The 26,690-nt window shown below is 36.8% G+C and overlaps 1 protein-coding gene across 1 annotated transcript in view; it reads left to right on the plus strand.

The window, feature by feature from the left end:
* The window catches only part of LOC137389585 (E3 ubiquitin-protein ligase SMURF2-like), a 42,913-nt gene extending 16,429 nt beyond the window's left edge, over nt 1–26,484 (plus strand). The window contains exons 5-16 of the mRNA XM_068075636.1: nt 8,812–8,895; nt 14,934–15,124; nt 15,264–15,524; nt 17,488–17,572; nt 19,798–19,962; nt 20,082–20,265; nt 20,433–20,651; nt 23,045–23,223; nt 23,915–24,173; nt 24,933–25,115; nt 25,337–25,440; nt 25,674–26,484. Of these exons, the coding sequence (XP_067931737.1) occupies nt 8,812–8,895; nt 14,934–15,124; nt 15,264–15,524; nt 17,488–17,572; nt 19,798–19,962; nt 20,082–20,265; nt 20,433–20,651; nt 23,045–23,223; nt 23,915–24,173; nt 24,933–25,115; nt 25,337–25,440; nt 25,674–25,773 (2,014 nt within the window). The 3' untranslated portion in view covers nt 25,774–26,484. The remainder of the gene's footprint in view (nt 1–8,811; nt 8,896–14,933; nt 15,125–15,263; nt 15,525–17,487; nt 17,573–19,797; nt 19,963–20,081; nt 20,266–20,432; nt 20,652–23,044; nt 23,224–23,914; nt 24,174–24,932; nt 25,116–25,336; nt 25,441–25,673) is intronic.
* The last annotated feature ends 206 nt before the right edge of the window (nt 26,485–26,690 follow it).

Consider the following 26,690-nt stretch of genomic DNA (forward strand, 5'->3'; position numbering starts at 1 on the left):
GTATCATATAAAACTATGGTAAAGTAGCAATCAATAATAAGAGATTTCTTATTTTCGTTAGAAAAACACGCAAATGTACATTTAGGCCGAGAGGTAGAAGTGGTGATGAGATAAACACTGTAATGTACTCTATTTAGGCTAGGTTAAGGTTATACTGCTTATATTTTTTACCTTTAGTTTTTGTTGTTTTATAATTTACTTTTGCTAACCTTTTTACAGTAATGGTGATCAGCGCTGGTCGACACAAGTTAAAAACTGATACAGAGTGAGCCTTCCGTTTTAATATGTATAGATCAGATGTAGTTTATCAGCTGTGAGCCAGTTATTCTAAAAACAAATCTAGCTTATTCAAATATTTGGCAGAATGCAGCTGTTGCTTTACTTGAAAACATTGGTCTAGATAGGCTTGCTTCCTTATTTTCCGATAGTAAGAAAATATTGCAAGATCTTCCTGGTAAAACAATTTTTGTGAACAATCACTACTTAGTACTTATACAGTAGACGCTTTTATTATGTGAATATCTCATAAAGTAAAGAATTTATGTCGAGTTTTTGCTTTGTACTACGAAAAGTTTCACAAAACGAAAAGTGCCACTTAGGTGCAAGCTCTCACGTTCGATTTGAATAACAAAAATCTCACGGTTAGCCTTAAAAATATTGCTGTTCCTCTTGTCGCATTTAGCAGAAAAAAATTTTTGGCTCTGCAGATTGGAGTTGCTGTATAAAAGAAATCAGTGTAAATTGGCATTGAGGGTGTCCGCTACTCTAACTCATCGTAAAATTACCGCATTCATAGACCATAAACCGAGTGAAAGCGATAAGAAAAAGCCAAAAAGCCAAACCAATAATAAATAAATAATAAAGTTGTTAATACAGATCATTTATAGTACAGCGACTGTACATCCATTAAACAAAAAAGTTGTGTCTGGTTTATTTCCTTTTTGAAGGCCTAAAGCAGTAAGTTTTGGGAGATCTTAGAATGGATAGGGCATTTTACATGTATTTTATTGTTCGTATAACATAAAATCCCTATAAGGTAAACGCTCCTGGAACGTTCTCAAGGTTTATTTACATTGTAGGAACGTATACTGTGTAGCCTTTTATATACAACAATCTATTCTAGCAGTGTTTGTTTCTCAAAGCTACATGTAGTTGATAATCTAAGAGAGTTGTAGGCTATTAGATTGCTTTTATCTATTTAAATCATTGTCGGTTTATGTTGATTCCGGCTCCTCGCTCTATGCCATGCACCATAGAACTCCATGGCCATTGAAAATTCATGATGCCCCGAGGCTCCAAAAAATGAGACACAGTGTAATGAGGAATTGCTGTTCTTTCACTTGTGAAACTGTAGTGTTCCAAAAATGTTCCAAAAAGCGTTGAACGTCATGTAATATGTTATAAACTGCTTCATGTGAAGAGTCAAATGTTTGCTTAAACTTTATATCGTGTGTTGAAAAATTGAGGTCGCCAAAAACACTTGGGTCATGGTACTCAGCATATCCTTTATCGACCGAATAGTCAGGAAAGTCGCACCTGGGGTTGACAACCGTTAAATTCTAAGCTAGCTTAGTGACTAACAGAACTGTTTTTATGTAAATGTCCCATGTTGCTTGTCGATAAGTTTTAGATCGATTTTTATCGTTATAATATAGCGTTGCTATTATTCCTATTTTACTCTTTTACCGGAAATTTTTTCTCCAAAAGTTAATTACGAATAAAAATGGCCACCTTATAAACTAAAGAGCCTCGGGCCACAGCAAATTTTTTCTCACACAATCGCCCACTAGTGATGTGTCGATTTGGGCATGGGCAGTTCAATCCCAGAATATTCCAAAAAAATTGTCTCTTCCATGGCATCCTCAGTAGCTTGCACCAGTCTATTAAATAAATGTAAATGCAAAGTTTGGAAATTTGCTGATTGTTTCACGACACGTCTACAACATTGATACATTTTAATCCATTCTATAACATAATACTGCGCGATGATGAGTGGTAAAGTATTCAATGATAGTCAGGTCAAGGTCAAGGTTAGTAGCATAAATTGTGTGCTTTGTATTTTTCATTTTATCCCTTATCAAAGGATTTTATTAATCAAAGTATTTTCTGGCGACTCCGCAAGTTTGCCATGTTTATTGTTTTGTGACGCTATGACGATTTTGACACATCTTTCAGAGCTGCTTTTTCTTCAACGCTTTTTGTCAGTACGATAACACTCCACGGCTGTATCTTACTTATCTTTTGCTGTATCAGTCTTTTGTCAATCTAAGTCATGCCATGGATCACCAAAAATTTAAGTGTCGCTTGGGATATCTCGAGTTATTGTACTAGCTTAGGTAGAGGCCAGACTTGCGAGTTAAAGATTTTGTTAAAGATCTTAAAGATGCACAAAATTTTAGTAGATTTTATCAAAAGAAAGTATCGGTATTTTTCTATCATTTGCAATTGTTTTTGATATTTCAAGATTAAAATCAACAAACCTTCATCACGATTAAAACGCTTAGAAGAAAAGTAGATATCTAAAAATGGTGTCAGTAGCACAAGTTTAATCTACAGCACTTAATTTAAGGTTGATGAAATGTTTTAAGATCTGCAACAAAATTATAGCTACGGACTGACATCACACCTGCAAAAATCATTTAAAGTTCGACTGATTAAAGTTTTGCAATGCAACTCGGAAGATCAATCCTGTTTGTCGAGAAAATAATTGTTACGGAATGTCGTAACATTAAGAAAGTTGGCTCTGAAAAACGGTCGACTGTGTTAAGAAATACCTGTAGCAATGATAAGCAATAAATACGCTGGGCATATTTCGAAACTAAAACAACAAAACTGTAGATATGCAGATTAATCTACCATCTTTGCCGAGGCTCTGGCATGGCTACCACAAATATTCATTTGATGTAGGCCTACATCAAAATGGGGCATCTTGGGTTGGATTTAAAAATATTGACCATGGAAGTGTTGTTAACCAGCTGACAGGTATCACAACTTCACACTTTTCTAAGATCTTATTAGCTGGCTGAATACACCCACTCGCTGCCCCTGACTCTTGCAGATTAGTGCAGTTGACATCAAGACAATGCAATCCATTTATATTCATCTGCTTTGTTCCTAGTTTTCTTTGCTCAGCAACTCGTATATAATAGCTATTTTATGAATCTAGCAGGCGAGTCTATTATTCGGAGTGATTGAGTTGAATTGTATCATAAACCAACAGTCTTATCTCTATCATCATTCTCATCATCTTTGAAAACTTTCATTAGCGCTACATGGCTGGAGTGTCCAAACACCGCGGTACATGGCTGGAGTGTCCAAACACCGCAGTACATGACTGGAGTGTCCAAACACCGCAGTACATGGCTGGAGTGTCCAAACACCGCAGTACATGGCTGGAGTGTCCAAACACGGTCCTTGTTATTGTTGTCTACTTTATTGCTTTGATTTTCGAATTCCAATGTTTATACCTCTGTGTTCATTGGACTCTGTTGTTTTGGTGTCATTCACAATTCGTGACATTTATTCCTTTTGGGATAAGGCTGATAATCATCTTGTCAAAAGGTCAGTGCTAAAAAGTTGCAACTTACCTTATCTCTGTCAGTTGCTCTGACCAGTTACGCCAATCAAACTCTACTAGTCACTTCCCAATATTGTGCACACATTCTCTATGTTCGTTTTTCTGCATGGCCGCAGAGGATGGGGTGATTTGAGTTAGGAACATGTCGAGTTTGCATAGGTAAACATGTGTGCTCACTAGATAATAATCTGCTACTGGATTCTAGCTGATGTCGATGCTGTCAATTTACAATGTAAGGGATAATTTCTGCCAACAATACAAATAAATATATTCCTTGCGGGTGTTATTTTTTCTTGCATTTGATTTGATTGGCTGCATAAGCATGCGATTTGATTAGCTGCATTTGATTTGAAGCATTAGTTTGCGTCAAATTCAAAAGTGAAGGATATGTCACTTTTAAAAAAGATGTCGTCTACAGCATTGTTACAACCAAGTGAGAAATTTTAGAGTGATAGCTGTTACAAACTGGATATCAACCAATCATTCAATAAATTTTTGATAAGTGAACAATTCAAAATCGCTCTAAATGATTGGTTGATCCAGTTTTCACTAAAAACTCAGCCAGTGTACAACCAGCTTAACAAAACACTATCTGTAGTACTAAAGTTCATTTGCAAACTTTCACATTTAGAAATAATATTTAATTAAATCAAGGCTATAAGAGTATCATAAGCCCATGCACTTCCTTTAAATGGCGCAGGTTTGCTCTTTCAAACTATTTTTTTCTACAAAGCATAAGTTTGGCCAACGTAAATAACTCATCCCAAACTACAATATTCCTGATAATTGGTTATACAGGCTGATGAATGGGTCAGAGCAATGTTCATTGTAAGCATCATTTATTTGCATGTTCTCTAATGATTTCTTCTGATTTTGACTTTAGAAGTCAAAAAGCTGGTTCACACAGTATCGCAGTAGGTCAGCGTTAATTCCATAATGCATTGGCGATCATTTGTGATAACATTGTTTACACGATCACAAACGTTTACATCAGCAAATAGTCTGGAACATAGCGTTATCATTACAGAGTGCGGATCGTTCGTTGAAACGAGAAGATACTAGTCTCGCAGCAACTATCCTAAAGGGAAATACAGTGGACCCCCATACGACGTTAATTCATTCCATTGTTGACGTCGTAAGGCAAAAATGTGGAATAGAAACCCATAGTAATTATCTAATTCAAACATTCCTGATAAAAACATCAGTAACAAAGTAGTATATTAATCTTAATAACTATTATAGTTATAACCATAGTTAATAACCATAGTTACCTACAGTAACTTTGGTGTGCTTAGTGGTTATGATCTGATTATGGTTGTGATTCTCACTTCTTCCTTTAACGTCGTTATTAATCTTAGAATCCATGGCTAACCAATTAAAGTTATATATGTAGTTATATAGTTACATGCGTATACTGAATTAAAGTTTGTAGTAAATATTATATTAAACGCTAGAATGCTTAATACACTTTCACTTTCGTTTATTTTTCCTTAATTTTTATTTCACTCATGAAATGCCCGGCGTTGCACAAGGAGTAAAAAAAGTTTTTGAGTAACTTATGAATATTTATACATTCATGAATATGAATATATAAATTGTATGAATTTGAGCGACGAGTCTAAATCTACTAGAATAGGAGCTGTGTCTGTTGTTTTGTTGGGGCATTAAAAAAAAGATTGCAACTCACTGAAATCGGATGCAGTGATGCTGAGCCAGGGGCACTACTACTAAACTATGCCACCATCTTGCCATAGCTGGGCATAATTGTGGTTATAATTGTTATGCATCATGATCTCTGTTTTTCAGCAAGTCTGAATACGTATTTTCTTTCTAGTAGTTTAGGCATACTAGTTGTAGTTCCTCTAGTAGTTCAAGCATGTGCAGTTTAACCAATCACAATAGACTGGACATACGACAGACCAACAAACACTTGGATTTATATATACTGTGGGCCTTCGCCATACGATTTTAATTCATTCCAGTGTTGGCATAGTAAGACGAAAATGTCGTATAGAAGGGTATAGAAACCCATAGTAATTATATAATGCAAACACACCCTGGTAACAATCATCAAAATTTCATACACGTTCTGTACATATTAAAAATTAGTACAAAATAGTAGGTATGTTAACCTTAGTAACTATAGTTACCTACAGTAACTTTATTGTATTTAGTGGTTATGATCTGCAATAAAATGTAACATTACATTGTACTATGAACAGTATGTACCACTATGAGTGAAATGAGTGAAATTTCACTCATTTCATCTCACTTCACGCAATATTAAGTATTTATGAAGCACGAAGAATGCTGAACAGGGAGTGAGAGTGAATGCAAGCGTCGTATCTTTTTCAGACGTTGTAGGAGGGATTTCGGGGAATAGCCTATTGGTATCTTCATTATTCTGACGTATGCAGCACACCAACTGCCAACTTTGAATTTCGAAAAACATCTTTGTTGATGTCGTATAGCGTGAAAGTATGCCGTCTAGAGGGGACGAAAAAACATCGTGTTCCACATCGTAAGGTGGAAAACCGTAATACAGGGACATCATAACCCACGGCAGCACTGTTTAGATTAAGCAATCCGTGACAGCCAAGCACCATTGCTGAGGTGGTGCACGTTGTACAGACCTTCGTCGATGCTCAGCGAAATATTGGGAAAGTTTAATAATTGCAATGTTTCCCCGACTTAGATGCATGATGTCATCAGTTTATGGGGCTCATAGTTGGTGAATGATCACCGAGATGACAAGCCTGACATGTCCCTGCGATACATTGTGAACCAGTCTTTAGGTACACACAGCAGCTAAAGTAGGACCTGAAGGATAGATAAAACTATCTCAAGAGGAAGCGGTTCTGTTTTGCTCATAGCTAAGCAGTCAGTTAAACCTTGGTTTCTATTTAAACCATAACTGCCACGAACAACTTTTATCGTATTTACTAGGTAAATCAGACATGCTGATTCCGATTTTGTAATCAAAATAAAGATTAGGCCACTAACTTTCAGAGTAATAAAGGATTTTTTATAGCGTTTTAATATCGGTCTCGAAAACAACACGATCGGCATAACAAGCTCCGCCCATAAATACTTGACGTAACCTAGCTTTTTAGGAACAGAAGTTACGTAGAGATGTTTAGACCGATTTAGAATAATAGAGATGGGTGTTTTAAAATCTATTAATATCTAAATCCAGCTTTAAAAATAATATCAGTCTTTTCTGAAAGGTAGATAAGCTATTTAGCATTGCATATTTAAAAAGCGCGATAACAACGCTAGCTCGTGATAAAACCGCGCTTTTTGAGCTCATTTTTCTCGGCGTCCAGCCCATTTAAACGTCATGTAACAAGCTGTGAGCAATTTTAAATAGTTTATATCCCTTTCATAAAAAACTGAAATTATTTTACAGGCTGGATTTAGATAATAATGGGTTTTAAGACACCCATCTCTATTATTCTAAATCGGACTAAACTTTCCTAACTTCCGTTTCTGAAAAAGCTAGGTTTCGTCACATATTTATGGGCGGAGCTTGTAATGCCGATTGTGTTGTTTTTGAAACGGATATTAAAACGCTTTAAAAAAGCCTAAATGACTTTGAAGGTTAGTGGACTAATCTTTATTTTGAGTACAAAATCGGAATCAGCGTGTCTGATTTACCTAGTAAATACAATAAAAGTTGTTCGTGACAGTTATGGTTTAATGTTCAGCTTGTCTGATCAGTGCAGTTTCATTGATTGCCAGTTACTGGTCAGTCTTCCCTTTAGAGGCCCCATGGGATTTATTTGTCTGTTAGTAAGTTGTTAAATCAACTTACAGCTTTGACTCGTCGGGGCTAATTTTGTAGTACCTCTACTAAATATGTCATAGACTAGCCATTGAACTGTTTGGCGTCGTCTAACACTAACCATTATCCAGTATAGTTGAATCTGTAGACACGTAGGTTCCCAGGCCAGTCATTGTGGTTGAGCTTTCAGGAAGTACAGACACACTGGACACTATATTTGTTTGTATGATGCATCATGGCATGGAAACAAATGAGTATGACTCGTCATGATGAAAGACATGCGAATCTGTCATGAAACTATTAAATCCGCTAAAACTTTACTCGACTGACCAAAAAGAAAATATTTTGACGCACAGCAAATGCTGGAAAGGATTACTACTAGTCATCTACCCAGAGGCCTGGCTACAGACACTGATGAAATGCGTCTTTTAGATAACCAAGGCTTTGTTGATGTGTTATTTCAAAACAAGCGTGTTGGTCTATGGCTGCAGAGATAGAACCAACACATATGTAATTGAATGGAGTAGTTGATTGGAACGATCTCGATTTCATTTCATTTATTTCGAATGATTGCTAGTTTTATCTATGATTCGCCTGTCAATGACGGTGACAAAGGATTTCACATAAACACCTGACCATATATGGACAAAGATATTTCACTTGTAACAGATATAAATTAAAGCAGTTCATGAAACCGTTCAGATAATCTTTTTGGGAACTAAATCTCTAGTTTCCTATAGTTGAATTGATCACAAATCTAAACAGCTGTTTTTGTACTTAGATGTTTTCATCATTAACATGTCATGGTTTTTTTCTTGAGCAGAATATAGCAATTCAGTTAGCTGTACTGTTATGTCTTGTGGATGTCCCATCTTAGATAATAAATACCCTCACGGTACCTCAATAACAGGGCTAGAAAATTCACCAATGATGTCATGGCCTTCACATGACTGAAGCCAGTTCTTATTGGTCAATCTATTTTCAACTTGACATATCATTTAGTAGCGTCAGTGTGTGTAGCCACAGCGAATATCTACGCTGATCTATGGTGATGCATTTTGGCAGCGCGTGTAGTCAGGACTTTATGTATATCTGTCTGCTCTATTTATTCCACCAGGAAAAACTAGATATACCAAGCAATAATTATCTGTTACTATTGTCTATATAATATAGTATTCTATTGGCCAACACTAGAAACAAATAAATTTTTAAACGCTTACTAACATTCATTGTAGATTTGTCTAAGGATTTGACTAAAAATCTATAGAAGTTGTGTTTCCAAATAGCCTATTTAGATGTTGTAGTCCGTCAATGTTTTCAAAAGTTCATGACCTTCGAGTGCTATTCTTCACCACGTGTTCACTACTGATCGTCTTAGTATCAGCTCAGAATTGAAGAGTATTTCGTTACGATATACACTATAAGTAATTCTTGATTTGTTTTCTGGTAGGTGGGAGGAGAGGATAACTTCTTCAGGAAGTGTTTACTATGCCAATAGGATATCAAATACCAGTCAGTGGGACCGTCCAACAAGGTGATGTTAAATATGTCACTTAGGTCATCCATTTAATTCTTTAAATGCTGTTCTCTAAACTGGTACAATCAGCTCAGGAGTTGAATGTGTTCTCTGTTACCATTGCTATACACGGGTCATATTGAAAAAAAAACTTGCTTGCTCTTGATGCGCAAAAAGTGGCCAATCGTGAGTAGCTTGCCACATCTGAGAAAGGAAAGTGGTGCGGCTTTGCATCATAAGTTATAAGAGGGTTTTAATGCGACTGGCATGTATTTTTATCGGTAATCATGGCTGAAAGAAGAAACTTTTTGTAGCCGAAATCACTAGTAAGATATAATAGCACTCACTACTTTATTGCCATAAAATACCAGCTAAGGCTAGTGCAATGTTTACTACAGGAATAGCTATATGCCTTCCAAGTGGTACACTAAAATTTAAGAGTGCTTGCCATTTGTCTAATGAGTGGCACTGGCAGATAGTCCTAGTTATGGGCCTAGGTATTCTATGGATCAATAGTCACCCAGCCTCTCATTACTTTAACAATGAAGTCACAATGTCTAGACAAGGGTCAAGGTAAATTGATTTCTGATCATTGATATGTTTTTCTCATTCATAGACATATCAGACTATTTTGTGAATCTACAGTGATTTATTCAACTCGGCTCCATCACATCTATTGATAATGTTAGATATGCGCGGTAACTCTGTGTTTGGCAGCTGTCTGTGTTTTGCCTATCAACACCGAGTATCGCTAGCCTCACTCGTCTCTGTGGTATTGCTGCTTGTCGGACTATTTTTAGCAGTAGTTATTGCATAGTGTATGTTTGTATGATAGCCCACTGACTGGAGGCACAGATACGCATAGGGTATATATAAAATATCCCTAACTCGTTCCAAGGTAGCCCTACACAAAGACCATGAGTAGACTTATCTGAGCATGAACATGAGTCATCGGGGCCAGACGCACGCCACTGTCGATCTCATCTCTCTAATCCTTTCATGTCAATAGAATATCATTTACATTCCTTCTTGTTGCGCTACAGTACATAACAAATGGGCATTCCTGTCTTATGAGTTGGGACTAAACATTCTGTCTCAGGCGTCATATCAAATTACCTTCGAAGCAGTTTAAAATCCGAAGCTATTTGTCATTGCATTTACAAAATTTGTTATGATTTTCATTAGTCAATTTTCTACCTGCTGCATGCTTCAGGTTTAATAGTGACAGCAAATAGGCAGTGATATTGGCAGGTAAGTCGCGGCCATTCAATATGTTCATAAAACTTGTTGCCTGTAAGCTGCCACAACTGGTCACTCGCTGCATAACAAGTGTACTCAGACAACGGTACAAATGGTTTTGGGTTTATGCTCTGACCGGCCCTTAATCCATAGATTAATTGCCTTTCTCACGTATTGCTGAAATCAAATCGGGTAGTAAAAGATAAAACCGCTTGTGAGTATGCCTAGTTCTCAACAACTACTCATCTCGAACACCTATTCGGTGATGGAAGGTTATGTATAGAAAATCTAAATGCACCCATAATAAGTATCTATGAAACATGACATACCGCAAAACCTCTAATTGACCGCCACCTTTATTTGAATGCCATCTCCATTTGACCCCCACTATATGAAAGGGTTGAAAAATAGAGCTGCCACAGTGGTCGAATAGAGGTTTTATTGTATTTCTCGTACTTGGCCGACTATATATGGCAATCGCAACATTTTAATCGGGCTTCAAACATTAAAGATGTGGTTGCATCAAATTGGAGTTGATTTTGAAAGAAAGTATTTTTCTTTGTCTATCAGTTGATATGTTGTTTGTTGTATTAGGGGATCTCATTGTCAAGATATTTGAAGATTAAAATCGAAAAAATTTGATTGCAGTAAAAACGCTCAGGCCAAAAAAACATGCCCAGACTTGCCCAAAATGATGTAACGTGTGATACAATCTGTCTCTATCTTTCGTATTTACATTGGCTATTGCGATAATCTATTGGCATATATTTTATCTTGTATTTGCTCGTGTTGACTAGAATAAAATTTTTAATCCAGCTACAGATACATTATTACCAATGTCTCAAACGCCTCAAACAAGGAAAATTAAAAACTTGTCATATTAGCTTCTTCTAAATGCTGTGTAAACATTTTAGTACCGACTACCAATTCTACCATCTCCAGTAGTTACGTTTGAGCAAACTACATTATGTAGAATATGGTCTTTGTATCGGCTACCCACACTAATGATATACAGCCTCCCAAAAGTCTCGCCCACATGATGCCCATCGTCTATCCTAGGGAGGCTGTATACCATTCCCACACCGAAAACTAATTTCTTACTAAGTAAAATAAGCAAGCCGCGTCTTTGAAAAGAGTATGTGGCGAAACCAACTACGTCCCTAAAGTCATATACATTGTATAGTAGACTGTCAATGTTATCGAGTCATTATTGGTATCAATTTGTAAAAAAAAATTCACTGGTCACATTTGATTAGTTGATTCGGGTACTAAACAAATGGTCGGACTATGCCAAAGTGCCTGTCCATGCAGCTCTGATTAGAGGTGGAATGAGACAGGTTTTTTAAGTTCGAGACGAGACTCGAGACACTGTCTTGTAAAAATTCGAGACTCGAGACACGAGACAGTAAAATAATGAGCATTTGGTGATGATTTCACTACACAAGTACTAGCTACTTGGTATATATAAAATTAATAAAACTATTATTAGATTGAATTTTCACCTGGTGTAAACGATTTAAATACAACATTTTAATAGTGATATGCATGTATTTTTTGTAAACAAAAGTGTCACAAACAGCTCTAAAATACCGAAGTTATATATTCTAAGAATTTTGAGCTCGATTGATCATAATTATTATAAACATAATGCTTTGTAAATGTATATTTTTATCATCTATTGAATAGGTCTTACTTTTTAATGTAACGTGTAATGAAACCGATAGCCGTCGCTCTACAAAGAAATACCGCAACTAAAATAACACACGATAACACTTTCATTCTTATCGTTTCATTAATGTTAAATTTTGTTTGTGTATTAACTGTAGTATGTGAATTATATTTAAATTGTACTCATGAAATTATATTAATTACTGTATACATGCACATGTATATTCTTAAAATTGAGCGAACAAACCGTCATTGTTAACCGAATACGGACTATGGTCGACACGGCCTTTCGTTCGTTTCTCCGTGTCCGGGCAGGTTTTACCCGCGATTGGTAGTATATACGTAAGGAGGCCCGAATTTTATGAAGGGCAGTTGGTGTTTAGACACTATACGATAAAATACAGATATTTTACCCGCAAAAGTCTTATTTATTAAATTGGATCATCCGAAGAGTAATTAGATACGACCCGGTATCTGTTTTAAGGACACAGAACCGAACTAAAATATATTAACAGGGCCGTTGTCCGGACTACATGATTAGACTCAGTGGCCAACATAATCAATAGCAACAAGTAGTAACGGACCGGGTATAACTTTAAAGGCAGTTGCCCGCAATCCATTACAATATATGGAGTTGTTGCTACCGCAAGAAGCCATGTTTTAACAACCGTGCGCAGGCGCTTTAGTTCTATTTCCTGTCTCGAGTTTGGCAATAGTTAAGTCGAGACGAGACCGACACGAGACGAGACAGGTCGATACTCGAGACGTCTCGTGTCTCGTTCCACCTCTAGCTCTGATTGCACTTCATAAATCCTTCTATCAGACAAGATTTCAGCACAGGTGTCAACGGGGCTATGATATATTCAATGTTCTGCAAATCATGTTTTGCATTATCTTCAATATTATTTTATTATATAATTTTTACAAGCAAAAAAATTTCCATCTCGGCATAAAGCTTTTATTAAAAATACACATCCAAGTCGTGGCCACTCACATAGTTTCAGCTCATACAATAAGACAAATTCATCTACTGCAGCAAACTCAAACAAAACATCATGGTTTATGCAGCACACATTCAAGTCTCTCTTTCCCATTTATGGCAGTTTCCAGACTGACAAAGCTGCTTCGGCTTGTGGGACCACATAAACATCCTGTAATCAATAAAACAAATGCAATAAATATATGTCATTCATAGATATGTCATTCTAAAGTGTATCTACTGAAAGCTTTCAAATTGCGAGTTAGATAGATTGCGAGTGTAATTTTCAAAATGGATAAATGCTTAACAAAAGCATAAGTATGCCAAGCCAATGATTCGAAGCTTTGGTTCTGGAAGTTAAAGATGTGCATTGATCAATTGATTTTCTTCACTTTCTACAAGTGAGAAGGGAGCATCTAAAGTCAAATCATGAATCTAATTTACTACCGTACTTTTCGGACTATTAGCCGCTACTTTTTTCTGATGATTTGAGCCATGCGGCTTATATAAGGATGCGGCTGTTCTGTGGCTTTTTCTTTCACTGCTAGGGCGTCTTAACCGGAATCTCCGGTTAGTGCGCCTCTAGCGGTGAAAGAAAAAATAAAACAATGCCTAACGGTAGTGTTCCGTTAGGCACTAGGTTAAAAAGCGTCAGTTAATACGAAACAGTGCCGTTAGACACTGTTCCGTTTTAAACAGCAAAGTTGCTGCTGTGTTAAAAAGCGCCGTACTGAGTTCTGCGGCCTATACAAAGGTGCGGCCTATGTATTGTTTCATTATCGGTTTTTAGAAAATAAAGCAGATGCGGCTTATATAGGGGGTGCTGTTTATAGTCCGAAAAGCATGGTAACTAAAACTGCCAAAAAAGATTTGAAGCAAATATAGCTAAGTGAAACGATAAAAAATTATCAAACGATGATTGGTGATAGCAAAATGTTATAATTCTATTAATTAGTACATGTATTAATGAGTACTAAAATTATTACTTTTAGTATATTCATCAATCTAAGCCATTGTATTGCTAGATGCTATGGATTAAAAAGAAGTGCATACGTATCTCGCACACGCGCAGGAAATTACATTATAACCTCAAACAGAGAAATGCAATCTGAATCTAGACTCAACAGTATATCTATAGGAGACTCAAAGTAAAAGATAAATTTACCTCCATTCTCCTATCTTCCTCTGTAGCACTTTAACCATCTGTTGCTCAGAAAACTCAGTCACTTTCGTAGTAACTTTATAGTAATTTTTACAATTCTGTTGTTCGTCAATAAAACATGTCGATCGAGTTATTAATTAAAGTAACGATATTAATTAATTTAGTAAATATCGATGTCCATGTGATTTAATAATAGAGTAAAATCCCTAAATTTGAGATCACAAATAACACGTTTTACGAGTGTTAACATTTATTACGACCTATATAAAAATTTCGTGCTGTTGATTGGCTAATGAAGCGATCTTATATTTATTGCTCGTGGACTCTGTTCAGATGTATCACTCGTTACGTCACAAATGAAGCACCCGCTCGAATGTGAGTTTTTTAAAAGATGGCCTCATTCAAACGCATATATCTCTGGACAGGGTTAGTCTACAAAGACAAAAATGACATCAAATTGTAGCTGATGTTTTAGCCTTTTATTGATTTTAATTTCATTAAATCGACCTTGTTGATGCAACCAGATCTTTAAAGGTCAATTTATGGCTACAATTTGTTATTGTATTAACTGTAACAAATCACATGACAGATTGGCTTACAGGTTGGCGTTTAAATAATAATTAAAAATTTTAAAGGTGGCAAATGTGTTTAATGACGGCCAACAAAAGCGCTTTTGTCTCACAGTCACTCATTGGCTAGTCATCGGTATAGACATCAAATATCATACATCTATTGTTTTGCTGGAAGATGCCTCCTTTTGTCATAGCTTAAAGCTCGCATCGCTAGTGTTATTGTCTCTGAAACTTTATTTTGTTCTTTTGATGTCAAAGTGCATTGCTGAAAAATGAACCATCATGATTGTTTTGGTATAGATGTAATTTTAAATGCATTCAGTTGACCTTTGAGGTGTGGATGAAAAATTTTCAGAATGGATCTGTAATTGGCTTTCTCTAACACCTCTCTTAAAAATGAATACTTCCTGTAACTCGGCATGTTATCCTTGTTTAGACCTGCGGAGCACTCGAGCATAAGGAGCTCAGCGCGACACAGAGAGCGGCCAAAGAGTGTCGCTGGAATTCCCAGTCAGGCCAACAGCAGTGCCATTCCAGCTAATAACAGCTCCGCTAACAGCAGCGCCAGTATAGTTCACAGTCGGCAGCATAGTAGCAGCAGCGTTATGGTGCACCATGCTAGACAGAGTGAGTAGGAATTGCAGACCTTTTCCCTTCTTAAGATTTTATTACACTCTAGTTCAGAGGTTTTCTGTCTGTTTTTTTCTTAATATGTGTTGATGAACCATAGAGTACAGCCTTTTTCTGACAGGCTCTGATTTTATAGCAAGCAGCAGCAGTCAGTCAGGAAAGGCTGCCAACAGAGAACGAAGAGCTTCCCTTGCCTCAACACCTACAACTGAGAGGCGGACCCCCTCATCAGTTGTCCCTCCAGCAACCCCGAGAGACACCACTCCTTCAGCAACACCTTCTACACCCGGAGACCAGCCTTTGGTGCGTCGCCGGTCAGCCAGACATCGGAACTATCTTAACCGAGGGCATCTCCACCAGGCAGTTCAGCTCGATGGAGATTTGCCCGATGGCTATGGTGAGCTCTGCAGTTTCTAGCTTGTTTAGTTTGCGCGTGCAGACGTCCTCCAAAACAAGGAAATGGCTGTCATCAGCCCATTAAAGACTGTCATGAGCCTTGAGAGTTATAGAGATTCACTTTTATAAGTTTCAGATGAAAAGCACTGTGTCACGCATGTGTTGCCCATCGAATATAAAGCAATACATGCTACTAGTTCATGCTACTAGTTTATCTCCAGTCTCACTCCCTATTCTGCAGCTTTCGTTTGGGCTTTTGATTCAGAACATTTTTGAAGTGTTTGCTAATTTTAATGTTAATTTGATGACCTTGAGTTAGCTCATTGACTATGATTAAGTTATCAGTTGAGTATGACATTGCAGCGCCTCATTGAGCTTTTGTACTTGTTATCAGATTTATCCTCGCTCACTTGCTCACACAACTGAGTACAGTTACCCTAACACTGGGATTTCTAACAGTTTCTCATCAGCTTGTCTTAATTTTAGACCCAGTAAATTTATTTGCATATTTTCCCACACAATTTTCTGCGCGGTACAGGTCAGTCAAGATGACATACTTTATGAGAAATCAATTTTTTATGCCTGACTAGTGAGCCTCAATTATCTGGCTTGTCCGTGTGAGAAAGAAGGCTCATTAGGTTGGATCACAGCTTTGTCTATGTTTGAGTGTCATTTTTTATTCATAATGAAATATTTAAAACGCAGGTATCCAGTTGCTTAAAGAAACCCTAACAAAAACTGCACTATTTTATTGGGTTTGACAACATCCGCTGTAATGACGAATATTGATGTCATTCATACAACTTTCTTAAAATTTGATGATTAATACCAGTAAGTAGTGGCTAGGGAGGGAATCTGCCTGTCAAATCTTCCATACTTTGCTATGTGGTCAGCTGACTACAATTGTTTTTCATTACATCACTAGTAAACATCTAGAATTCGTTTAATCGCTATCCTTAACGCTTTGGCTGGGGAAACGACAAAAAATGTTGTTTATCGGTTGCGTGGTGAAACGACTTTTATGTCGCTTTTGGTAGACGTTTATAAAGCTGTCGCCTAGTAATGTTAAACAAAGGATTTGAACGCTACTAAAATTTAAATATCATCAACAAAATATTAGTCGATAAATTGCAATATGAATCGATTATCTGAGAGGCGTTGCCTTAGGCTAACAGCTAAAGAAATGGTGCCTCCTTGGAAAAAATGGAAGTTGGAAAAACCAGTCAACATCGGCTCGACATTCAAAACAGTAAAATATAAATTTATTTGATCCCGCGATCGTTAGTGATTTATCGTCTGATCAGTATAAAAAATAATTTAGATGATAGAAGTGATGTAAACTTTTAGGACTTTTGAATATACAGGAAAAAGGGATCGTTATTGTAGCTTGCACGGCTATGATGTAGCGTTGGACTCTACCGAAAGGAATACGTTCAAATATTTCATACAGGGACAACTGTACATAGTTGTAGCTTTTTTGTAGTAGTACATACGTAAATGAATGTTTATGTACAAAAGGTTTTTAATTAGAAATAAATTTCAGTTTGAGCTATGCAAGTTAATGAAATACCGATTTTATTGAATTTTCAAAAATAAATTACTTGAATTTCGGGTGTTTTTGCGGGCCTTTAACTCAGCAAAAGGGTTAAGTTTGTTTCTCGACCTTTCTATAATATTAGCAATCTTTCAGCTCTTGTTAACTGTTTTATTCAACTTTTTGGTTTGCTGAGTAACTTCCATATGAAGTTAAACTACCGATAATTGTGACAGAATGATCATTAATTAATTCGATCGATCATCGTAGTTTTTTTGTAAAACGATGAGTTACCAGTATCAGTATGGTTCAGCTACTGTAGGGGTTGCCTGATACAGTGTGAGCTTTTTTCTAGTATTAGTTGCAGCGGCTGCTACCAGTACGGGGTGCAGCGTTGGCAAATGAGCCTAAGATGGAATCATTGTTGTAGAACGGCGGAAGACGCCTCAAGGTCAAGTATACTTTCTCAATGTAGCTACCGGGGAGAGCACTTGGTATGACCCCAGAGTCCCAAGGTGAGTCCTTGAGTTATCTCTCTTTATTACTGTTATGACATGGTGTGCCCTGTGTAAGAAGCATTATTTTTAGTAGAGCTATACAAATAAGCCGCCAGCTGGATTGCACTCAAACGGGCGTCCCTCTCATGTCAGGAAAGAAAATTGGATCACCTCTTTGCTCATTAGCTGAGAAGGCAGATTTTGCTATTATTTTACACCTGGATATTTCATTTTTCTGACAGCAGGCTTTGTCGGCTACAAATGCAAGTTTGTGCAAATTTGCACATTTTCACTGTCAGACTCGGCACAAAATGTCAGCATTTTAATCAATTGGAATGTTACAAATGACAGAAATGGTAATGTTATTTCACATTTAATTTGGGTATAGAAATCAGTCAAAAGCGTGCCGGCTCACAACATGGCGTTTACGTTACGAATAGTTTTATTACTAATTGTACGAGCAACTCCTGTCATTCATGTGGAGTGCTCATGCAAGATTTTACCAATTTTGTACATCGTCCAAGATCTGGTGTTTTAGGTAACTCGGGTGTTCTATTTAACAACCGTTTATATTTCTCTACCGCTTGACCTACAATCTGAATCTGAATATAGCATCGTGTAGGAGATGTACTGTTATCCTGACTGTTCCATGTAACAACAATAACTGTTTAGTACTTGTGACTGTTGATCTGCTTCTTTACTACTGCCAGCTAGTCTTTATTCTTCTGTCAGCATTTGTCTCATGGTTCTGTTAGGATGTCAGGTCAACTTTATGATTAACAGCCAATCACTGCATGGCTTAGGGTTGTTTGTGTCACTTTGTTACGTAACTGTTTTCTCCAGGGTTCGATTTCGTTTTGCATCAAGAGCTGTTCGTGTTTGCATCATAATACGCTCATTATTTCACACTTTGATAGGCCTGGTCAGTGTTCATTGTAAGGAATATGTAATGGACATTTATCAGCCAGGCAATTATTACCCTGAATTCTTTGAGCCTGTTACTCTAGACTATCATACAATACTTTGCAAGTTTCTGTTGCAAGCTCGCTGATGCCTTGGTTCACCTCTGTCTATTCCTTGTCATCTTGCTCGCGTAATCAAACCATGACATACTAGGTTTATCTTCTTTGGTAATTACCTAAAATGGAGAAACTGCGGCATTCTGGAGCAAATTGTCTTATACGCTTGCTTTTCATTTGATTCATCCCAAACCAGATGATAACTACTTCAGATAATCACAGATAGTAAAAACAATTGACTTATATAAAAACTATATAAGGTACTAAATATATAAAGTGAGAAAAAATGAAAAGATTTTTGTTGTATTGTCTTTATGTTAAAGACATGGTGACGCAGGAGACGGATGCTATTAGAGATATGGAACTAGTCTAACATAAACTATGTTCCTTAGATTAACATAACTTGTATATATTATTGTTGATTAGTTCATGCTTGCTAAATTTTACTTTAGTTATTACAACCAGCTTCTCTTCTTTACTCAGTTCAGGCATCGTTTTCACTGTCTTCACTATATTACCAATGCGATTTTTATAATTTTTAAAATACTTATCTGAAAATGTTTGCTCATGTTTTTTTTATTATTGCTTTAATTCTAAGGAAGCTTCCTGTTGTCACTACTATTACTTGTTGTCACTACTATTACCTGTTGTCACTACTATTACCTGTTGTCACTACTATTACCTGTTGTCACTACTATTACCTGTTGTCACTACTATTACCTGTTGTCACAACTATAACCTGTTGTCACTACTACTACCTGTTGTCACTACTATTACCTGTTGTCACTACTATTACCTGTTGTCACTACTATTACCTGTTGTCACTACTATTACCTGTTGTCACTACTATTACTGCCCAAACTAGTTTTCCTATGGTCCATAATTGTAAAACTACAAAAATAAGCAAGGAAGCTCTGTTCTTTATTGTTTGAGCATTGCGGAACTAAACTATATAAAGTAAAACTGTGTACATGTTTACAGATTTACAAAGCTGCAATCTTTTAAAAGGTTCAGCCGTCATATGTTAGAAGTTACTTTATATGTTGAGTCGAGTAGTTGCACAATTTTTATGCCATATGTTAAAAAATTTGTAGGTTGAAAATTTTGTTTGTTGAGGTTATTGTAAATTAAGTTTTGACTGTACGGGGTGTGAGCAGCTCACTTCAGATTATTAGCCCTGCTTGTTGTATCTACATGTAAGTTACATAAATATCTATGTTATAGAAGCTTGAATGCACTCAGCGAAGAAGATTTGGGCCCTCTTCCTACTGGCTGGGAAGCAAGAGCGACGCAAGGAGGAAGGGTTTACTACGTCGATCATAATACTCGAATCACACAATTCACAGATCCTAGGCTAAGCCTCAACCTTGTGGCCATCCAGCAGAGGCTGTGAGTAACAGTACAAACATTGACTGTTCAGCGCATCACTCAACATGTCTACCTTTCTAGAGTACAGCAGACCTAGCCCTGTCAGTCTGTTGAAAACAATCATTGATGGCTTGTTGCAGAAAAAATAACAACAGCGGAGGCACGCCTGCTCCTAAGCCTGAGAAAGATTCTTCAGGGGAGGCTCTCCCCAAATACAAAAGGGACCTGGTGCACAAGCTTAAGGTGCTGCGTACAGAGCTACAGGCTACACAGCCCCAGACTGGTCATTGTCGTATGGAAATAAACAGGAATGAAATATTTGAAGTAGGTCTCTTATAGGTTACGCAGTTTCAGCTCTGCAATGATGTTATCGAGTTACATTGCCTGAACAAATCATTGAATCAATTTTAAGTTATATATTGTTTAAAACAGTTTTTTTAAAGTCTGCTTTTCTTGGTCACAATACACGCGGAGTTGCCTGTCTATTGCAGGACTCCTACAGACAAGTGATGAAGATGCGGCCCAAAGACTTGCGCAAAAGGTTGATGGTAAAGTTTAGAGGGGAGGAAGGTTTGGACTATGGAGGAATCGCGAGGGAATGGCTCTATCTCCTTTCACATGAAATGCTGAATCCTCAGTATGGCCTCTTTCAGTATTCAAGAGAAGATATCTACACCCTTCAGATTAATCCTGACTCTGGGGTGAATCCAGTAAGTGAAGACTAGAATTGGTCTCTGTTCAGGTCTTGCGGCCCTCGTATTAGCTCTTTACTGATTATTGCTTTCTTGTTGAGTCCATAATCTCTAAAAATATGGCGTCGGTAAGTTTCCACATTTGGTCAATCCCACTATAGTGCAAATAACATTGTTTTATACAGGAGTAATTTCCTCGTAGAACACTCGATGATCGTGCAACATGCTTGAGTATGAGCTATAACGCTTGTCAGTGACAAACGTTCAATAATAGCGTTATAGTTATAAACAGTCATTCCTCATTTTAGCAGTTAATAATACAGCAACTCCCGTGATGAGTGAAAGTCTATGAAATAGGAACTAAAAAGTATGAGCCAAGATTTTAACACCAGAACACTTAATCTGCTTTTTAAACTTGTCACATTTATTGGCTTGAATTTTGTATATAAGTAAATTTGAATTTTTATCGATTGACTTTCAGTTTATATTTCAACTTCAGTCCAAGTATTTTAAGCCAGAGAAAACAGTACATACGGACTAGATACGTTCAAAATGTTCCTGCTTGTGATTAACTAGGTTCATTGTGAGAAGAAAGACACATTTTGTAAACATGAGAGAGGTAATAACTTTCAGTTGTCACAATGTATGTGCACGTGCATGTAATTCATGAAAAGCTTAGACGATGAAACTGACAGCATATCGCTATATGTACATACATATAAAAATGACGCACCTTCCATCTTCAAGGGTATCATAAAATATATGTCAAAGAGTATTATCCTCTTTTCTTAAAGTTCGTTAGAGGATATAGCCTGATTCCCATATCGATTGCGATACTCCGGCGGCAACTTGCGCAGCAAAACGTTTGCGACGTTAGGCTCGGCGGCATATGTTCACATATAAGCTGCATCGCTAAACATAATCGCGTAATCAAATAAAATGTTCGCTAGCCATGACGTTTCAATAATGGTGACCTTCACCCTTACAGTGCATTTCGGGAAGGTTTTGCTGCGGTCTTTTGCAAAATTTGAACAGCATATGCAAAACTTATCTTTGAGTTGCACCAAAAATATAAAAATAGCCAATTTTCTGAAGTTTTCGGATATAAATATTCATGCTTACATACAGTATTGCATTGGCAGCATTTGTGCATCCATCACAAAAAGAACTGACCAAGAGAAGCAAATTTGAAATTGATTGTGAAGGAGTGTGACACAAGAGTTTTAACAACTGTATATTAGTAACTCCTTCGTGCTTAGATTTATGCGAATACCGATTATAGTTTTGTCTCTTTCATGTGGTTTTTGTCCAATTGACTGCTGCATTGCTGACTGAAATATTTCATAAGTTTGATAAAATTAAAATTTAACCAATTTAAAGTTGATTGACATTTGAGCTATTACCTTAGCACTATTGATACACTATTGCTTGTGTTGATAGACCACAACACACTGTAGACATAAATTATCTACCATTGTGTATCCTTGGAATCGGGTGGAATGATAATGTGTCCATAATTATATTATTGATAAGATTGGTTTCGTGAGGAATGCTAGGCTATTCGGAAGGAAGTTTTTTGAAAGCCTCGGACAACAAAAAAGATCCAGTAATAGTGCATTGGCCGGAGCATTAAAAATATATGTTAGTCAAGTAATATATGTTAGTCAAGTAATATATGTTAGTCAAGTAATATATGTTAGTCAAGTAATATATGTTAGTCAAGTAATATATGTTAGTCAAGTAATATATGTTAGTCAAGTAATATATGTTAGTCAAGTAATATATGTTAGTCAAGTAATATATGTTAGTCAAGTAATATATGTTAGTCAAGTAATATATAGCATCAAAACATGAAAACTTTGCTACTGCCCATACCAAACGATTATAAATTGTTTCAGCTGCGCTTGATGTTTGAATTGAATGAAAATACATAAATTACAAAATAAAAAAGTTATTACTCTAAAAACTTTGTATTTGCATGTTGCTACATAAAACATGTCCATTTTACACTAAAATTTTAAAAAATTACAACGCTAGTTTTATGAAATGACAAACCCAAAAGATTTAAATTTTAATGTAGGGTGTGTTTAGCAAGTGTTTTTAGCTAAATTCTCTTGAATAATACATGTTTTCATATGTAAATGCACTCATTCAATAGTTGATTCGTTGACAACTGCACATTAGACTGTGAGTAATTATCTGATAGTACTCCGGTTCTTTGTATACAACGATAAATCATATGATTGTAGTGTTAGGAATTACCTAGTCCTTGTTACAGCCAGGCGTTAAGATATTGCAGGATGCCATGCGCTCTGCCTCCTCTAAATAGAACTCACATTTTCATAGATTAGATCTGTCAGGCTTATTCCCAATCATTTCAACATGTTAAAGTTTGCCTTTTCTGTTTGTAGGAGCATCACTCTTACTTCCATTTTGTCGGCAGAATTCTTGGCTTGGCAGTCTACCATGGTCACTATCTGGATGCGGGCTTTTCTATGCCCTTCTATAAAATGCTGCTCAACAAAAATATCACACTGCAAGACCTCGAGCCTGTGGACCCTGAGCTTTACAACAGCCTCATCTGGATGCTGTGAGTTTCTAGTTTCCCAGGGTTCATCACTTAAACAATAGAGCATAGAGATTAACTCTTAGATAAACCTGTTGAGCATGTCAGGCTTGTTGGGCATGTCAGGCTTGTTCATGGTTATACCTGATTCATTGCCAATATGAATAGAAAACTGCTGTATTGTGCATTGCGCATAATGTAGCGTACGTCAAGTTTTCCAGGATATGTATTCATATGTAAACTACATTTATGAAGGTTTTTTGCTACAAGACTGAATACAGTACTTTGGATGAAGCTATGCCTGAACACGCTTGTGTTTCTTGTGTTTTTGGTCTATGCAATTTATTGTGAAGGGGTGGTAACAGCTACTGCACTGAACTTTGATAAGAGGAGCAGCCAGGTCCAAAAATTATAAAATTAGATTGGAACAACGGAAGCTTGAGTAAAGTGAACAATTTGCTGTCAGTTTTTGCAGTGGTCTCTGTTTCTTCACTACTAGACAATTTGCAATAACGAAATCGTGCAAAATTAAATCAGACAATTCAAAGTGTCATTTCAATGTCAAAGTCACAAGCATCTCAATTTCCTGACACGCTATTGCTTTTAGATCTATGAAACGTTTCTTCTGACACCCAGCTTGAGTACGTATACAACATGATGACTTACAAGTCCATGACATGCTGAGTTATAAATGCCTATGACATTATGCATACAGGGATAATGACATCACAGGAATACTCCACAACACCTTTGCCATAGATCAACACTCATTCGGGGAGTTGCAGTCCCATGAGCTCAAGCCGGGTGGCAGTCTTGAAGAGGTGACAGAGATGAACAAAAAAGAATATGTTAGACTCTATGTCAACTGGCGGTTCATGCGTGGCATCGAGGTGCAGTTTAGCCATTTGCTCAAAGGCTTCCACGAGCTCGTATCACAGCATTTACTCCGCCCCTTTGACGAAAGAGAGCTCGAGGTTTGTGCTGCGTATAGATGATGACATCAGTCGTCCTTGTTGGTGAATGTGTATTCGTTTAAAATGAGTAGTTAGCACAAAGCTCTTGTCATTGTTAGTGTGTTCATCTATTCTGTGCGCAGTACAAGCCCTTTGCTGTGCCGACTCACTGTGTGCGTAACAAATTTCAACACAAAGCTTAGAGCAAATAATTGACTGACTTTTTATCTAAAATTATGTTCCACATACAACTCTTGCCATTTTTCAAGTAAAAGGAAGCAGTTGAAAGAGAACAGATAGAAATAGAGCGTAGAAATGTTAATGTGACTGAGATATAGTTGGGGTTAGTTTAAATTGCACCTAGTCTAGTTAAAGTAGGCTGTTATGTGTTTTTATCACCACCTCTGCGTTTTACCTTGCGCATCAACAAGCTCACACTTTTGTTTGCAAGTCTTCTGAAGTAACCATGGAAACCTCTTTATTGTTTACTTGTTTATTAATGTTTTACATCTCTCTTCACATCTATTTGTAATGCGTTTATTTTATTGGTGTGTGTAATCAATCACTTAGCTTTTATGCAGAAGTTACTATAGGTTTATGGATTGTAGAACGAATTAAATAAATACCAGTGTATTCTTATGGAATTAGTTGATCTGACATGCAATGGTTTCAGCATACAGAGCATGTTCTGCTCTAAATTAGTTTGGCGTATAGAAGTTTGACTTTATGTAAGTTAGCTAGCCATGGGTACAGTTTCGATAGTGCTGTGTTCCATTTCAGTTGATTGTGAGTGGGCTTGGAAAAATAGACATAGAAGACTGGAAATCGAACACGAGACTGAAACACTGCACAGCGGACAGCAACATTGTCAAGTGGTTTTGGGCCATCGTTGACTCATTCGACGAAGAAAAGCGTGCACGACTTCTTCAGTTTGTCACAGGAAGCTGTCGGGTGCCGCTACAGGTCCGCTACTGTATATCTTTGCTTCCCTTTGTTTAGGTTCAGATACCCTATTTACTGTTATATAATTTATATTATATTACCTGTTGTAAAATGCAATTGTACATAGTTACAGGTGCAGTAAATAATTTGCTCAGCATTTTCTTGTAACGCACCTGGTGAAATGGTAGACCCTTGTATGCAACATTCGATGGCTGTATTGACAAGCACTGGCTCACTTGCAGGGTTTCAAAGCTTTGCAAGGTTCAACTGGTGCAGCTGGCCCTAGGTTATTCACTATCCATCAAATTGACTGCAGCACTGACAACCTACCAAAGGCTCACACGTGGTATGTTGATTTTAGCAGCCCATCTATTTCAAGATTGTTTGTAGCAGAGTTGTGGTCACTTTTTTTCATAAACAGTGTAGATGCTAAATACATGTGCACACTTGATGTCTGTTTGATTCTACGCTAAAAATGTATTGGCCATGTCTAAAAAGTCTCCAGCATCCTCAACTTCTGGTGGCTGTAATTTATGAGTCTCAAATGTCAATTGCCTTATCATCTTTCTTTCATTTTAGCTTCAATCGAGTGGATATCCCGCCATATGAAAGCTATGAAAAGATGGTAGATAAATTGACTTGTGCAGTTGAAGAGACTTGCGGCTTCACAGTAGAATGATTCACATAACCTAGTGACACACACCTAGTGATGCTGCCTCTGCTCGCACTGACAGTAGTCGTAGCAACCCAATCATTATTTTACATCATTTTAATATTATTAATAAGTTGGTGCTATCCTATTGGCTAGTTTTAAGTGTGCTGATATTAGCCATGCACATCGTTCTAAGTCGCAACAGAATCACTTGTAGCATTTTATGTTTGTGTTTGACAAAACTGATATCATGATCGCCGTTTTTATGCTGCATTGAAATTGTCTACCATATGTATGTTAGATACTAGAGCTTGTTTGAGATTCACGCTGAGATTATCCTATGACATTAAATTTAGATAAATTTCACTTTACACTCCATTGCGACTTTCAATTTGTTGTTAATTGCATCAAGTGAAATCAGTCATTTAAAAAGAGTTATGCACAGTTTTACATTGTTTTTTTAGATCTTCGTGTAACTTTATAAATGCATTCGTGCCTCTTGGCGCCTTACTAATGACATTCTTGTTTGTAAGCTAAAAGCGTCACTATATTTACATGTATATCCTTTCTAATTTATCTGCATACTTTTTTCATTTCATAACAAATAGTGTTCATTCTTATTGTATTTAACTTTTTTGACCCTACAAAGTTGCATTTCATGCATATTTCTCATGATCATCTTAGCTTCACTCTGTATATTTATTAGCTGTACATAATACACATGGTCATTCTTCCTAATCATGTCTTTGTTTTATTGAATTGAGCTTGATAGTTAAATTATAAGCTAAAGTTGTGAAGCATTTTTTTATTTTGTATGTAATATTAAAATCGCTCTTATCTGATGCTCAGTTTATTTTTACGAAGGGAAGGTATTTAATCATACGTACAAGAGTTGTTCCCTCGTATTTGGAGTGTGCTGAGTGAGCCAATCGAAGCGCTGGCAA

Source organism: Watersipora subatra, chromosome 3, assembly GCF_963576615.1.
Source record: "Watersipora subatra chromosome 3, tzWatSuba1.1, whole genome shotgun sequence".
Taxonomy (NCBI): Eukaryota; Metazoa; Bryozoa; class Gymnolaemata; order Cheilostomatida; family Watersiporidae; genus Watersipora; species Watersipora subatra.